Source organism: Phasianus colchicus, chromosome 9 (assembly GCF_987193195.1).
Source record: "Phasianus colchicus chromosome 9, bPhaCol1.hap1.1, whole genome shotgun sequence".
NCBI classification, from domain to species: Eukaryota; Metazoa; Chordata; class Aves; order Galliformes; family Phasianidae; genus Phasianus; species Phasianus colchicus.
The window spans coordinates 11308852-11322692 of NC_143444.1; the positions used below are offsets into that span (position 1 = coordinate 11308852).

Sequence of the window (13841 nt, forward strand, 5' to 3'; positions counted from 1 at the left end):
CAGTATTTAAATATGCACACTTGAGCCCCATCCCTAGATGCATTCAAGATGGCTCTGGGCAGCCCACTGTAGAGGTTGGTGATCATGCCTGTGGCAGGGGGGTGAAGCTACATGATCGTTGTGGTACTTTTCAACCCAGGCCATTCTATGACTGGTACTGCAGCATTAGAAGCTAGACAGGCAAGGTTAGGAATAAGAATCATAAATTTTGTTTCTAGCTTGATGAAGGAAGAAAAATTTAACTAAAACATGCTGAAAGTATATGCATACATTTTCTACGGTGCATAACAAGACACATCAACAAAAAATGCCACAACAAAAAGGATTAAGTATTTTATCCTCCAAAATCCTGAACTAAATCTTTATGCAGCATTATTACAGAACTACTGGAAACTAATTGGCTCCATGTGATCCCTCCCAGACTTTTTTTTTCCTTTGCCCCAAAAGACCACTGCACAAGCACTCCAAACAATAGTTTGGAATCAGTGTAAAACTCTGGATGTCAGGAGGGTTCCAAAAAAGATGCTCCCATTTCCTCCATAGGTACTGCATGCTGACAGGTTATTACTTGAATACTTGAAGGCAATTTTGCCTTATAATAAAGCACAATACCAAAAAGGCTTTAGCTTACCTTCCCCCCACCTCCTTCATCACTAAACCTATTACTTTACAGAAAAATAAAGAATAACCAGAAAGAAAAACAAATTATTTAAATGAGGCCAATTTCCTAATCCTCAGTGTCAATTCTGTACCACAGTGCCATGCTGTACATTGATGATTTATCTCATTCTGGAGTTTGTTATATGCAAAAGATAAAAGACACCTGAAAACTGCTCCCAAGTACAGGAATATAGAATTGTGTATTTCATCATGAACATTGACTGGATACTTGCCAAGGACTCCATTAACAATTAAAAATATCTACATAATGCTCAAAGCCTGTAAAAGGTACAGTGTAAAATTCCTGTGTTATCCAAACTGAAACCATATGGAACTTGAGACCACTTTTCATCTGAAATCAGTGGTAACATCATCGTACAGAAACGGTGTACTGATAACAGTAAATATTTATTATTAATATTGTTGATAAAAAATATTAACAGATTTCAGAAGATGTTATTTTTTTTTCTATATTCACTTCTCTACTGAATTTTTCATGCGCAGCTTACCTCAGAATACAGAGACAGACTTTCCCTCCTGACGTCAAACGGCAAAATCCAAACCGTTGCTTACTTTCAATGTCGGTGAGCACAAAAGTAAAATGCTGTCCTACTTGGTTTTGGGACACCCTGAAAAATTAGATACGAACCATAAGAACACCAAATGATAGAAAACACTAGCATAAAAGTCACTGCTCTTCAGCATTTTCATGCTCAAACCTCGCTGCTTTTCCTCTCAGATTATCCTTTTCTTCCGTCCTTCACCCCCACCTCTTCTGCAGACACTGAAAAGCCCCACTCCCTCCTTCAGCCATGACTCCTGCTGCCATTTTTGCACCACCCAGACCTGGCCACCTCCACCCTAGTGAGACCATGCTTCAAGGGCTGTGCGTAGCTCAGACCCTCACAACACAAAACAGAAGGTAGAGGAGTTATGGAAAGCACAGAGTAGGGAAAATAAGGATGAGAGAAAGCAGCTGCTGAATTATAAGGAAAGACTTAAAGTGGTTGGGACTTCAGTTTGGGGACAAAAAGACCAAGAAAAAAAATATAACTAACATTACAAGATCATAGAGAGAGGGGGAAGTGAACTGCTCATAAAACAACGCAAATTGCAAGCTCAAAACTGGCTTTTCAGTATGGTCAAACTCGGATGATTTTCATAGAAATCATGAAATGAATTCAATGTAAGCATTTAAGAAGATAAACTACATCTTAACCTTACTGACGGAAAAACATACTGCACTTCTTAACAACTTCCAGAACAAAAAAGCTTTAGATAGACTCAGCATTTTCAGCTGGGAGAGGTAATGTATGGCATAGTCAAAAGTAAAATACAGCAAAGTTTTAATGTGCAGCGTAGAAGTTCTGAAAAGGTAACATGCAGCGATTCTGACTAATTTTACTGTCGTCTTATTTTCTCATTCTTAAATCATCTTCAGCAGAATACCTATACACCTGCTCATGAGTGATATGGTTAACATGTCATCTGTGGCTGAAAAAGAATTCCTACAGAATCTAAGAACCATCTCCCACTAAGTGCACTTTTTTCCCCATTTATCCCCTGCAATATGCATACTTTTTAAAAGCTTCCAACAAAATAAAACAAAATTATCCACGGGAAGGAAAAAAGTAGATCAAAGGCATAAAGTTACAATGGGACACATGCAAATGCTTAATTCGTGATGAGAAGAGCTTATAGTCAAGTGATGACACTGCCCAGACTCTCCAAACTCCCATTCGTTACCATTTAGTCTCATCCCTTCTAATCAGTGACTAGCCTGAAATAAAAGTCTGCCCTGAGCACAAATAACAGAACAATATGTCTTTAGTCCAATGTGATCTTTAGAAATCCACCATCTCTAATAGACTTATTCTTTAAAGTTTAGTAATTAAGCTCAACTCATTACGAGTATTTTCTTTCTCCAGTCAACTGAAGCAACCCAATATGCTCTTTACTTTTCGTAAATGCTTGATGGCTCTCACTCACTCTTAATTTTTTCAGGCTCTTTAGGATAACTAGGATGCTGCCTGAGTATTACATATGACACAATAGCATCAGTGACATTGTGTCATTGCTCCTCTGGCCAATGTCCAATAAAGCCATTTTCTATCCAAATCTCTGTGTTACTCTCAGGAACAAAGAGGCAAATCTCCACTGAAACTCTCAAGTAGGTGCACAGCCAGGTGTTGCGAAGTCCCTCAGCAGCAGCACTGCCAGCACCCTGTGCTCCACCCAGGGTACAGTCCCTCAGCCAAACAGGCGATAAGTTATTCTCAAAAGCTGTCTTAATAGATGCCCAGCTATGCATGCTTTGCTTTTTGTGTACTGCGTACACACATGCCACACACCTCTGCTCCACTATTGCTTAAAAACAATTCCTTGGCCCAAAGAATCTCACACCAGTAAGGAGCCCTTCCTTTCATCTATCTCCTCCCTTCCCAACATTGGAAGATGACAAAGGAGAATATACTATACTGCAATTAAAGCACATGTAAAAGCTTCAATGCATGAGATCAAATATGATTTAATTCTGAGACTCTATTAAAAATAACACAGGCAAGTTATGGCAGTCCAGCAGGAGGCAATCCCAATGCCATCTCACCACCTCCAACTCAACATTTTCCCTTCACTTCCTCAAGAGAGACTAAGCAGGATTTTCACAGTTGGTGTGAGAACAGCCCAGCTTGAAAGCTGCATCCCACAGACTTTAGGAGGAGCTGCAAGCAGCACATTCTGGATGTTCAAGATGAGAAAAACTCCAACGCTGAACCTCCACCAACAACCCAGAAGTTTGCATTTGGTCTCACTTGCTTCAGAAGAACAGCTAACAAAAGCCAGAGACCAACCATCATGCAGCATGCTTTCTAATCAGTTTCAAATACTGACTTCATTCTAGGTTGCTAATTCAAAAGCTCCATGCAGGACCTGAGGGCAGCAAGGAGGCGTGCTTTTTCGCCCCTCTCCAGCAGAAGAGAAACTGACTTTATACCAGCCATAGAAGAGCAAGCTAATGATGGCTGGATATTTCCGTACACAGATTGATAACACCAATGTCTGAACTCAACTCAAAACATTCAAGAAGCACTGGCACAATAGTTTTAATACGCCTGTTGCATATATTTATGTGGACAGGTTTTGGCTATGGCATTTGGGTCCCGTGCGTCTGAAGCCAAGTCATAATTTTGGCCACACTACCAAAACATAGCAAAGACACCTCTACCAATATTCCTTACCATGAAAATCAACATAGGTAAAATGCAATTACTACCTACCAGAATTTCCCAACCAAAGTGTTATCTGTACTTTCTAATGGAGCGCAGGTTCTACTGAATAAGCTTCGCAACACTTTTGAAAGACCTCAGGCCTGTGGGTTACTTCAAAACAAGCGACCTGCTCACGTGCAAGGAGACAGCACAGGCAAGGTACTGCAAACTGTCGCTGACCTCCTCCTCCCTCATTCCTCTGTCTTGCTTTTTTTTCCCCCCCTTCCTTTCAGCTCCTGCATGGCCTGCTTACATTTAATCTTAGTTTAACAACAATAAATCACCAGTAGCAAAGAATGTGTGTAAACACTTATTAACTCTGCAGACTACAATGGGCTCTTTCAAGGCTATTACAGTTCACTATATGAATAAAAGTAGTTTTCAAAATTTTCTAATATCAGCAGAATACAGAAAAGGCTCTTTGGTACACACAGAGCAGGTAAAGAGCTGTTTTAAAAGATTTCTGTTTACACTATAGCCATTGTGCAGGCTGCATTTCAAGGCTGCCTTGAGAGAGCTGATTAAGGCAGGAATTAAATCTCTTCTAATGAAAAACAAGATGTCTAACCACCACATTTATCCTTAATTCTTAATTAGAATTTCTCTTCTTCCAAATTTATCTGCTTAGGAGACACAGTATGCTTGAAATGAATTGCCCTTCACATTTAGGGGTTTCTAAAGGGCTTTGAACTTCAGAGAGATTTTGTTGTTTCCAAACAATGAAAAACCATGTGTGGCAAAAAAGATTTCAATCAATATTTTTTAAACAAAGTTACAGGTATCATTAATTATAACGTGTCTCACGCATATGCTTGACCAACGAGGCACAATTCTTACTCAACTCACTAACTCAGCTTACTCAGCTCTCAATTACAGGCAGCTGCTACTGAAAAATTTCAGTGTATTTTTTCCCCAAATCTGATACTGAAAAGTAAAGCACACACCAGCCATTGACCCTAATTCTCCCCAAATCAGAGAAAAAATTAAAGACAGATTTAAGCTGGAATTGATGTCAAGGTGGAAGCACCAGCTGACAGGGAGGAGTGGGGACTCAGCAACCTCAGGTTGCGCTGTCTTCTTCCACTGATTACTATCCCCAATGGCAATTATTGTTTCCACTTCTAAGCTCACCCTGTGATCATGACTCCACCACTTGGGTTCCTCCTGTCGTTACTCAGATTTTTCTCATATGCCTACATTTCATATTATATATATGTGTGTGTGTATAATATGATGAGATGAAGAGTGGAAAAAACTCAGTTGTACAAGATTACTACTTTATTTCAGAGTTTCTAACTCATCCTGCAGATTGACTGGGATGACTGAAGTGTTCAGGAAATGTTATAATTTATCCATACAGCTTGAAACATATTAAATATATTCTTAGCTAAGTACTTTCTATTCTCATCTGTTGACTTTTTAACTAAATATTTCTGTAAGCCACAAATCATCTCCACAGCCAGAGACTGCTACTCAAGACACCAACAGAAATGATTTAGCCATTGACTCAAATAGTTTCTGAGCTAAATAATAAGCACAGTAGTTCACATACTTGAGCAATATTCTGCACCTAACGAGAAATCTTCCTACAGCATGTGCAGCAGAGCCACTTATGCTCTGCAACATAGTGCTTACCATGTGACTGGGTGGGCACAGTAGGTGAAATCAATAAGGCACTTATCTCCATACAGTCCTACAGACACCTTCCAAAGTCTTGGCTACAGAGGCACTACACAAACAACAGAAGAAATACAACCTGAAGGGGAAAAAACAGAGGAGCAGAAAGGGAGAACAAAAGTATTTATTGGAGAAGGGGACAAAGGAGAAGAGAATCAAAGTGCAGGAAAACTGAGGAGTCAAACTGTGACAGTGAAATTTAAGACTGATTTTGAGTTATGGCTGAGAAGAACATCTGCATGCTCACTCAATCATCCAGCAAAATTACCAACACAGCTAACGACATGAGGTGGGGGCACTGCAAGTTACACAGTTTGAGGTTGAGAGTGAAAATACAGATCACTGAGGGGAAAGAAGAGAAAAAAAAAAAATCATGTAGCATTTGCATGAAGGTTACAAAGAACAAAAAAAGATGAGGTGTTTTTCTCTTACACTTAAAAATTAGCTTAGCAAATATGAGAAGGAAATGAAGAAATCTCTACATTCTTTAATAGTACAATCCTCCTGTTTCTTATGAATAGAAACAGAGAAAGGAATTCCACAGCAGACAGAAAGTGAACTTATTCATGACTATCAACAAATGAACAGTTTAAAAGTTTTACAATTGTGCAAAAAAAAAGAAGTCTAAAAATAATTTAGTTGCAAAAAAGACATGGGCTCTTGGGGTAAATGCCCAATAGCTTCTATGACAGAATTCAGTACTTAATCCTCTTCAACATAACATGTAAGCTATACTGGGTAGTAACAAAATTATGTGTTTGCTTTCTATTTATATACATGTATGAATGTATCTCAAAGTTTAAGTAATGGTTAACACATCACACTATTCATTGTGCCTTTTTGGCTTGACTTTCAGCTTAAGTTTAATGGGAGTTATCTACAGATTTTAAATCACCATTCACAGTATGTAATTGTGATAATTAAAACAAATAGTGTACAGCTACTTAATATATCCAAATGTCAGTATTTCTAGTGAGATAATGTAAGCAGTATCACATAGAGTCAAATCTAGATCTTAATCCACGATCACTGCAGCATAGTGAATACAACAAAATCAAACATGTTCTCACTTCATCCACTTTTCAATTCATTCACTAATTAAGTACAGGTGAGGCAGAGGAAAATATGCAACAGTGGACTTACCACTGGGATTTGACAGGGTTTTAACTACATTATTTTCATAATTTGAAGTCATTGATTTACTATTTAAATGAGTTTTGTTTATCTATTTAATAAAAAGGACACTGTTGCCTGAAACTCCGCTGCATGCAGGAATGCCCAGAAGCAAATTATGGAACAATGTCTTTTTTTATTCCAGATACCTCGATCACTAGCATCAGTGGAAATTCCACTTCTGCTCTAGTCATTCCTAGCTCTTACAAGGATCAGAAAGTGCTCTCAGTGGTTTATATACTGATAGATCTCACAATACAGTTTGAGAAACTATATTCCCTAAAGTACAATGAGCTCAACCTGTGAAATAGAAACTTGGCTTTTCAATGAAAGCTTTCTGTACAGAACTTGCCACTGAAGCTGCCTGTAAAATACTTGGGGGCACTCATTGTATGGTCTGTGGTGGTTCTCCCTACAAGAAAATAAATGTCCAGCAGACAAGTGAAAAAGCATGTTTATAGCTAGAAAAAACTAGGTGCTTGTCACACCTACAGCATTCTTTTAAAATAAAACAAACCTGAAAAGGTGTTACAGCAACATATTTATCAATACTTGTCTGTATTGGTCCCATACTTTTCAAAACAAAAGTATCAAATTCTGGGAAAGTAGAAGACAACTATACAGTTTTTGTATTGTTTGTTTATTTTCAAGTTGTAACATTCTTTACTGTAGAAAAAGTTTAAACTGAGTAGCATAAACACCACACAGCCATAAGTTATTCCCCCAGACAGTTAAGTAAAGAGCAGCACACACACTTGCATTGGGCATCCAGTACTTCTATCTCTTTGCCCAAGACAGCTCAGCCCACCTCCCCTGCCCATTTACCTTCAGTCCCCCACATCCCCAAATTGCCTGTGCTCCCTCACAAGCCCCAACAGCCCAGCTCCCAGCCCCAGCCAAGCAGGAGCCGCCTGCACAGCAACTGGTTTTAGAGGCAGCTGCGTGCAGGCTGAGCAGTCAGCAGTCAATGGAACGAGCACCTCAGCTTCCACGAATCATCCCAGCTTCTGTCCAAATGCCAAGCTCTATGGATGTTATAGAAGTTTCCTGTCCATGAGAGCACTGCTCTTTGGTCAAATGCGGAGGTGAAAAAGTACTTGGAAGCAGGGGGACAAAGGGCACACAAACAACAAACATCACGTAACTTCTATCATTTTTTCCCCCCATCATTTGGAAACTCCTTTAAAGTGATATATTCCTACAGAATTCTGATTAAGTTTATCATCCTCATATAAACAACTAAGTGTCTTCTGAATGAATGAACAGAAATAGTTAACACACAAGTAGTTATCTGAAAATAATTATTTGCTGCCACTGATAACATTCTTGCCACTGGATGGCAGCAGCAGAACCTCACCTTTTTCTGTTATCCTCAATTCTTATTTTCATTATTCATCTTCACTATCAGTTTTATACGGAATTTTGCATGCACCTCTAGCACATTAAAGCTTTATAGCCAACACGAACAGCACTAGCTAGGTCATCAAAACAGTTTGAAGGGCAGCAAGCATAGCCAGTTCAAAATGCAAACAACTCATCTATAAACAGCTAAATGACCGTAGTTTTCTTCAGAGAAGTTGTGCTTATGACGGTCTGTACGTGCCTTGTTTCCCTGCAAAGCCTCCCTCCCTGCCTCGCACCGCACTGCTGTCACTACGCTGCCGGTCGCTGCTGCAGGGCTCTCGCACACAGCGCTGCCAACGCTGCCCTGCAGCCGGCTCAGCCTGCGCGACTGCCTGCAGCTTTCTTCATTATGCAAATCACGCTTTTAACTCAATCTTTGCCGATTTGGACAATGCGAGTTTTAGAAAAGTGTGATAGATTAAATTAATTACCATTAATCAGTTTGACAAGTTCAAATAAGTGTTTTAATTAATAAAAATGTTTTATACAAACCATTTAAATTATTGCATCATTACACGGATGCCACACCGTAATGGATACCAGAAAGGTAAGAGCTAATTAATAATACATAATAATCTTAAGTCTACTCTGAGAAAACTCTGAGAAAAATCAACTGCATATTCAGTTACTTCCATGCAATTGAAGTCTTAATTTCTCTGAACTCCATCTACACATTTTCAGTACTGGTATTAATATCCTAGAGACCTGTGACATTTCTTATGATGCTTGCTGCTTGAAAAAACTGTGTTATATGCTGATATGAACACAGATGTTGTTTACAATTATACAGGACAAAAATCAAGAGGCAGAATATTGCTCTATCCTGAAAGACATACCCTTACAACTCTGGAAAAGTTGTGTTTTGCTGTGATGTTCATCCATGGGTGCAGGTTTCTGTACTATATTTTTACTTGTTCTTTAAAAAACTTCCCTGTTATCACACTAAATATCCTTCCATATAAAATGTTTAAATAAATAACTGCAACATACCTTTCGACGTCAAAAGGAAAGCAGAACTTTGGAACACTGTTCAGCACTTCCTGTAAAAGCAAGGCAAACAGGGTTAGGATTTTGAAAAGGCTTTTATCTCTGTTTGCTAGCAGTTCCTCTAAAGATTGGTTTTAAAAAAAATATCCAGAAATATTCATAGAAAATAATAATAAACTGAGGAACATAAGATCACAAAAAATACAGTACACGTTCCTGGACTGAAATAATTGATTATTAAAAAGGAATTAAGTTTGTGCGTCGGCAGATTGCAAAGACAATGCCGTAGAAGCCCCAGGAGGGAAAGGCCTGGCCTGAAGGGTATTAACACCCTTCACATCCCCGCTGGGATTCCCCTCAACAAGGCCATATGGATTTTACAAGAAGCACCACACCATATGGGTAAGCCACGTCTGCTGCTACTTGTACCACAGACTAGCCACAGGGACTTCTGACAGATCCTGGCTCAAAAATACAAATGTTGTTTCAATTAAAATGCAGGCAGAGAAAAGGGAATGAAGTTGGCAGCAGAATGAATTACAGAGAGGTATAACGACTCTATACATGTCTCATGGTCAAACGCTGAAAATCATGGAAATCTTCTGCTGGTCCAAGGTAGATATTTATATGATTAACCCTTTGGCTTTCACAACCAAGCCACTCTGTTCATAAAGGCAAAGGGAGGGAATCTGATAGAGCTACATTTGTACCATAATATAATAGAATAGTGTTGCTATCTCACAGCATTTTATTTAATAAGTTGTTTAGCGACAAATAAAGGTATGAATTATGACAAAAATGCTCCCAAGCTAGTAAAAACTTTTCATTAAATAAAGCAATTTGCCAGATTTGTTAGAAGAAAATATTAAAGGGATCTTACAGGATCCCAGAAATAGCAGTTATTTCCAACAGTCACACTCAACTTGGAAAACAAACCTTCTGTGGCACACATGAGCTAAGAAGGGACAAGAGATGGCATTTGTATTGGTCAGCACAGCTAGTGGGTTCTCTCTTTGTATGAGACCAACAATAGGACTATATGGCTACACTCAGGCTTATGAGGTATCCTGTGAGGTGTGCACACTCAGGAAAAGGCAAATAGACTGCAGAGGTGCAGATGGGGTTAAGAACTGGATCAAGGATGTTAGTACCCTCCTGCTTGAACACTGTTCAACTGCGTACTGAGCAGCCAGCTCCCATTAGGGGAAGCTATGTATTGAAATTCCCACACATCACAATGACTATTTGCTCCAAACATCTGCCTGGATCAGTTCTAAGTGTAAAACACAAAGAACCCAAGGAAGTTAATCAGCAAGAGCTGAAAAGTCCAGGGAAAGAAAAAGACAGATTCAAATACAACACACATTGTTAGTTGCAACATCTTAAAGATACACGATGCTCCACTATGTCAACTAATAATACAGAAAGAAAAAGTCAATTTTCAAGAGCTTCTGCGTCACATAAGAGAGCTCAAGAATCTAGCTTTCCCAGCATAGAAGGAGAGGTGTCTGAGCACACCGTGCTGTGCTTTAGGAAGGGGCCTTAGTATCTCACACTCACATTCTCCTTCCAAATTTACACCTATAATCACACTATAGTAAGTTCTTTTCTCCATCCTACTGGGAGTTGGGCTTGCTGCCTGTTGATCTCAGAAACGATTTAGAACAGGGTATAGAAACACATTCACCCCGGCCCCCCAGCGCATCCTCTCAGAATAAACGATCCCACAGGAAGAGCCAGCCCCGAGCCCAGGGGCAGCTCAGCAGCCCAGCCGGTGACCCGAGGACGACGCGTGCCTCCGGCCGCAGGACAGCGAGGCCTCACGCCGCCCCCGGCACACGCTCAGCTCCTGCGGGGCGGCCCCGCTCGCTTCCCAACTGGCGGCAGCATCCCTCAGGGAGCGGTCTTTAAACCTCTCCGCTCTTTAAAATTCAAGCAGCCAGCAGGTCTATAGACTGGTGTATAAACAGCATAGACAAAAAAAAAAATCCTCTCCCAGCTTATGTCAGTGACAAAGCAGCTCAGCAGTTGACTGCTTTTCCCCTGACAGCGTAAGCCGGGTTTACACAGATCAATGGCTGCAAGTCCTACCTCGCTTCCAGGGCTCTGTTTTCCCCCTTAATTACAGGTGTTAGTCAGATTTTTAAAATGGAGGGAAAATAAGATGCCCCCAAGATGCTTCTAGACAGATTTAAAATGCAAATGGCTGTTATTCACATATCCACATAAGCAGTCACTATCGGTGTACAGTTCAAGTCAGTAACCTTTCTATTGAGCAAAATTGAGCTCTGCTTCATAACAAGTCATTGTCTTCACCGATCCACAACTCAGACAGGACTTGCACTCGAGTCAAAATGCACATCCTCTGAAAAAGCATCATGCATTTATCATCTTTTATTTTAAAAGCTTCATACAAGCATGCGTTTATCTCTAAAAACAAAAGGTTGTCAAATCTTCAGAAAGCAAGCTATCCTCCATTCACACTGCCTCGCTATTAGCACCACTCTGGGCTCTCACAGTTTTAGTTTCAGAAAAAAAGCAGTCACTATTTTAGAAAGGAAAGTGTGTGCACAGGGGAAACTAAAAAGATGCTGTAAAAAAATCAAGTTTAAGAGCACATATTTGCTTTGAAACACTGAATAAATGCACATACACAATTGATTTTAATTACTAAGTCAAAGGATTGCTATCTCACTCCTTACACAAACTCTAATGGAAAGAATAAAACCACAAAATCAATATCATACCAACTATAGCACACTGTTTCCCTTATGGAAAGCTTAAAAAAATGGAAATAGCATTTAAGAAAATACTTATATCTATAGCATATCAGCAGCAAGTTGCCCTCTCACACATTCACGGTCCAGTGGGTTTATTAATTACTGCACCAATTGCTCTACATAGTCCAAGCCCGTTCCCACTCACTGATTATACACAGAGATAACACAGGCACTTACAAAGTAAGAATTATTCAGCGTTCCTCGGTTTGTTTTATACCCAGACAGCAAGGTCTGTGTATCATCATTTTAGAAGCAATGGAAAAGGTAGTAGATGATGTTTCTGAAATCACACACCATTTTCCTAGAAAAAAAAAGTCCTAGCGACTCAATCTTATCCTTACGCAAAATTAATGGGTAGATGTGCTGCTTACATCACAGATATGCACCTTACTCCTCACTGAGAAAGATATCTCATTTTTATTTTTAATATCATATTCAATTGAAAGGAAATCTTCAGAAGTTCATGATCAGAACTGCAAACAATTATTTGATTCATGCTCTACAGTCATCAGCTAAGAACAAATTCACCTTTCCCTGGCTGCAATTTCAAAGCACTGGAATTTCAAAACTTGGTACCCTTAACACTGCCAGGCAACAGCAGGAATCCTACTCCCCCCCCCACCAACAGGCCTTGCTTAACTCAGTGAAGCTACAATCTCCATGTATTTCCCTTTTTATGTTTTCATCCCACAAAGCAGCGATGACATCACACACACAGAGGTTGTGTCAAGTTAGGGAAGCAAGCACATACATGGCTCTGACTGTTAACTTGCTTTGTGGAAATGGAAACAGATACCTCAGACCATTTGCAAACATGTAGCTGTGTGCATTGTAAAGTACAGTGAGTTTTGGAGGGTATCTCATAGCAACTGAAAGTGGAAGAGCTGTCTCTATAGGAAGATTTCACCGGCTTTGATGTATATTACAGAACCAGCATATTTAGTGCAGCCCTACAAAAGTATGAACGAGTTCGTGAGTTTTTTCCCCTCCACTTCAAATTACACCCTTCAACAGATTCCTTTAGTCTTTAAATGCAGGCAAAACTTGATGAATCACCAGAAATTAAGCTGACCACATGATACTATACTACTGAAATATTTAATTATTGACATTTAATATAATTTCTAAAATTAGAAGGACATGGGAACTACTCTCCCCAGCAATTTTTTGTTGTAATATTCTGCAGTTTACATTTAAGAGGAAAGAGAAGTTGAATTTTTTCATACAAATCTCTGTTAAGGGATTGAAAATATTCTCCAGTAGGAACATTAAGATAATCAGAATACTGAGTCACTTCAAAAACGGCAATTTAGACACAGTTTTTTAGAAAAAGTCCTGCCTCCTTTCAACTATTTCTGCATTTATCTGCAGTATAACACCCACCACCAAGCAGTTAGATCCCCATTTAGAACTACTTATAGAATCAGCATCTCTCAAGAAGGGGACAGTCTCTTTCTAAGATCATGTCACACCATGTTCACTCCATAGGTATATCAGCATATCCAGGAAAAAAAAGGCCTAAATAAGATAGGTAGTATGCAGTAGAATTTGAATTATGGAATGACACAATCCAAATAAGATTGCCAAAAACATTTGCATTAATCAGTGCTCAAAAAACTACGTACTTACCCTTATCTCTATTATCTTGAATTCTAACATGTCAAATAGTCATCAAGCTAGATAAAACATTTTTGTGCCTTTTTCCCACTATCCTTTTTCTTCAAATATTTTCTTCCTCAATAGCTTCCTAGTTCTTGTCTCCTTATTTATCTACCTTCCTTCTGTAAAGACCCTCTTCCACCCCCACCAAAAGGAAAATTTCTCCTTTTTGTCTCATCTTTGTTGCATACACTTTATTAAACACTGTTTCTCTTTTTTTCCTTACTGACAAAAA

At 39.3% G+C, this 13841-nt stretch overlaps 1 protein-coding gene across 2 annotated transcripts in view; it reads right to left on the bottom strand.

Annotated features, from left to right (window-relative positions):
• The window catches only part of DENND1B (DENN domain containing 1B), a 147436-nt gene that overhangs the window by 89179 nt on the left and 44416 nt on the right, over nucleotides 1–13841 (bottom strand). For both annotated transcript variants that reach the window (XM_031595804.2, XM_031595803.2), the window contains exons 4-5: nucleotides 9171–9220; nucleotides 1170–1289 (exon numbers count right to left, since the gene is read on the bottom strand). In XM_031595804.2, coding sequence (XP_031451664.1) covers nucleotides 1170–1289; nucleotides 9171–9220 — 170 coding nt within the window. The remainder of the gene's footprint in view (nucleotides 1–1169; nucleotides 1290–9170; nucleotides 9221–13841) is intronic.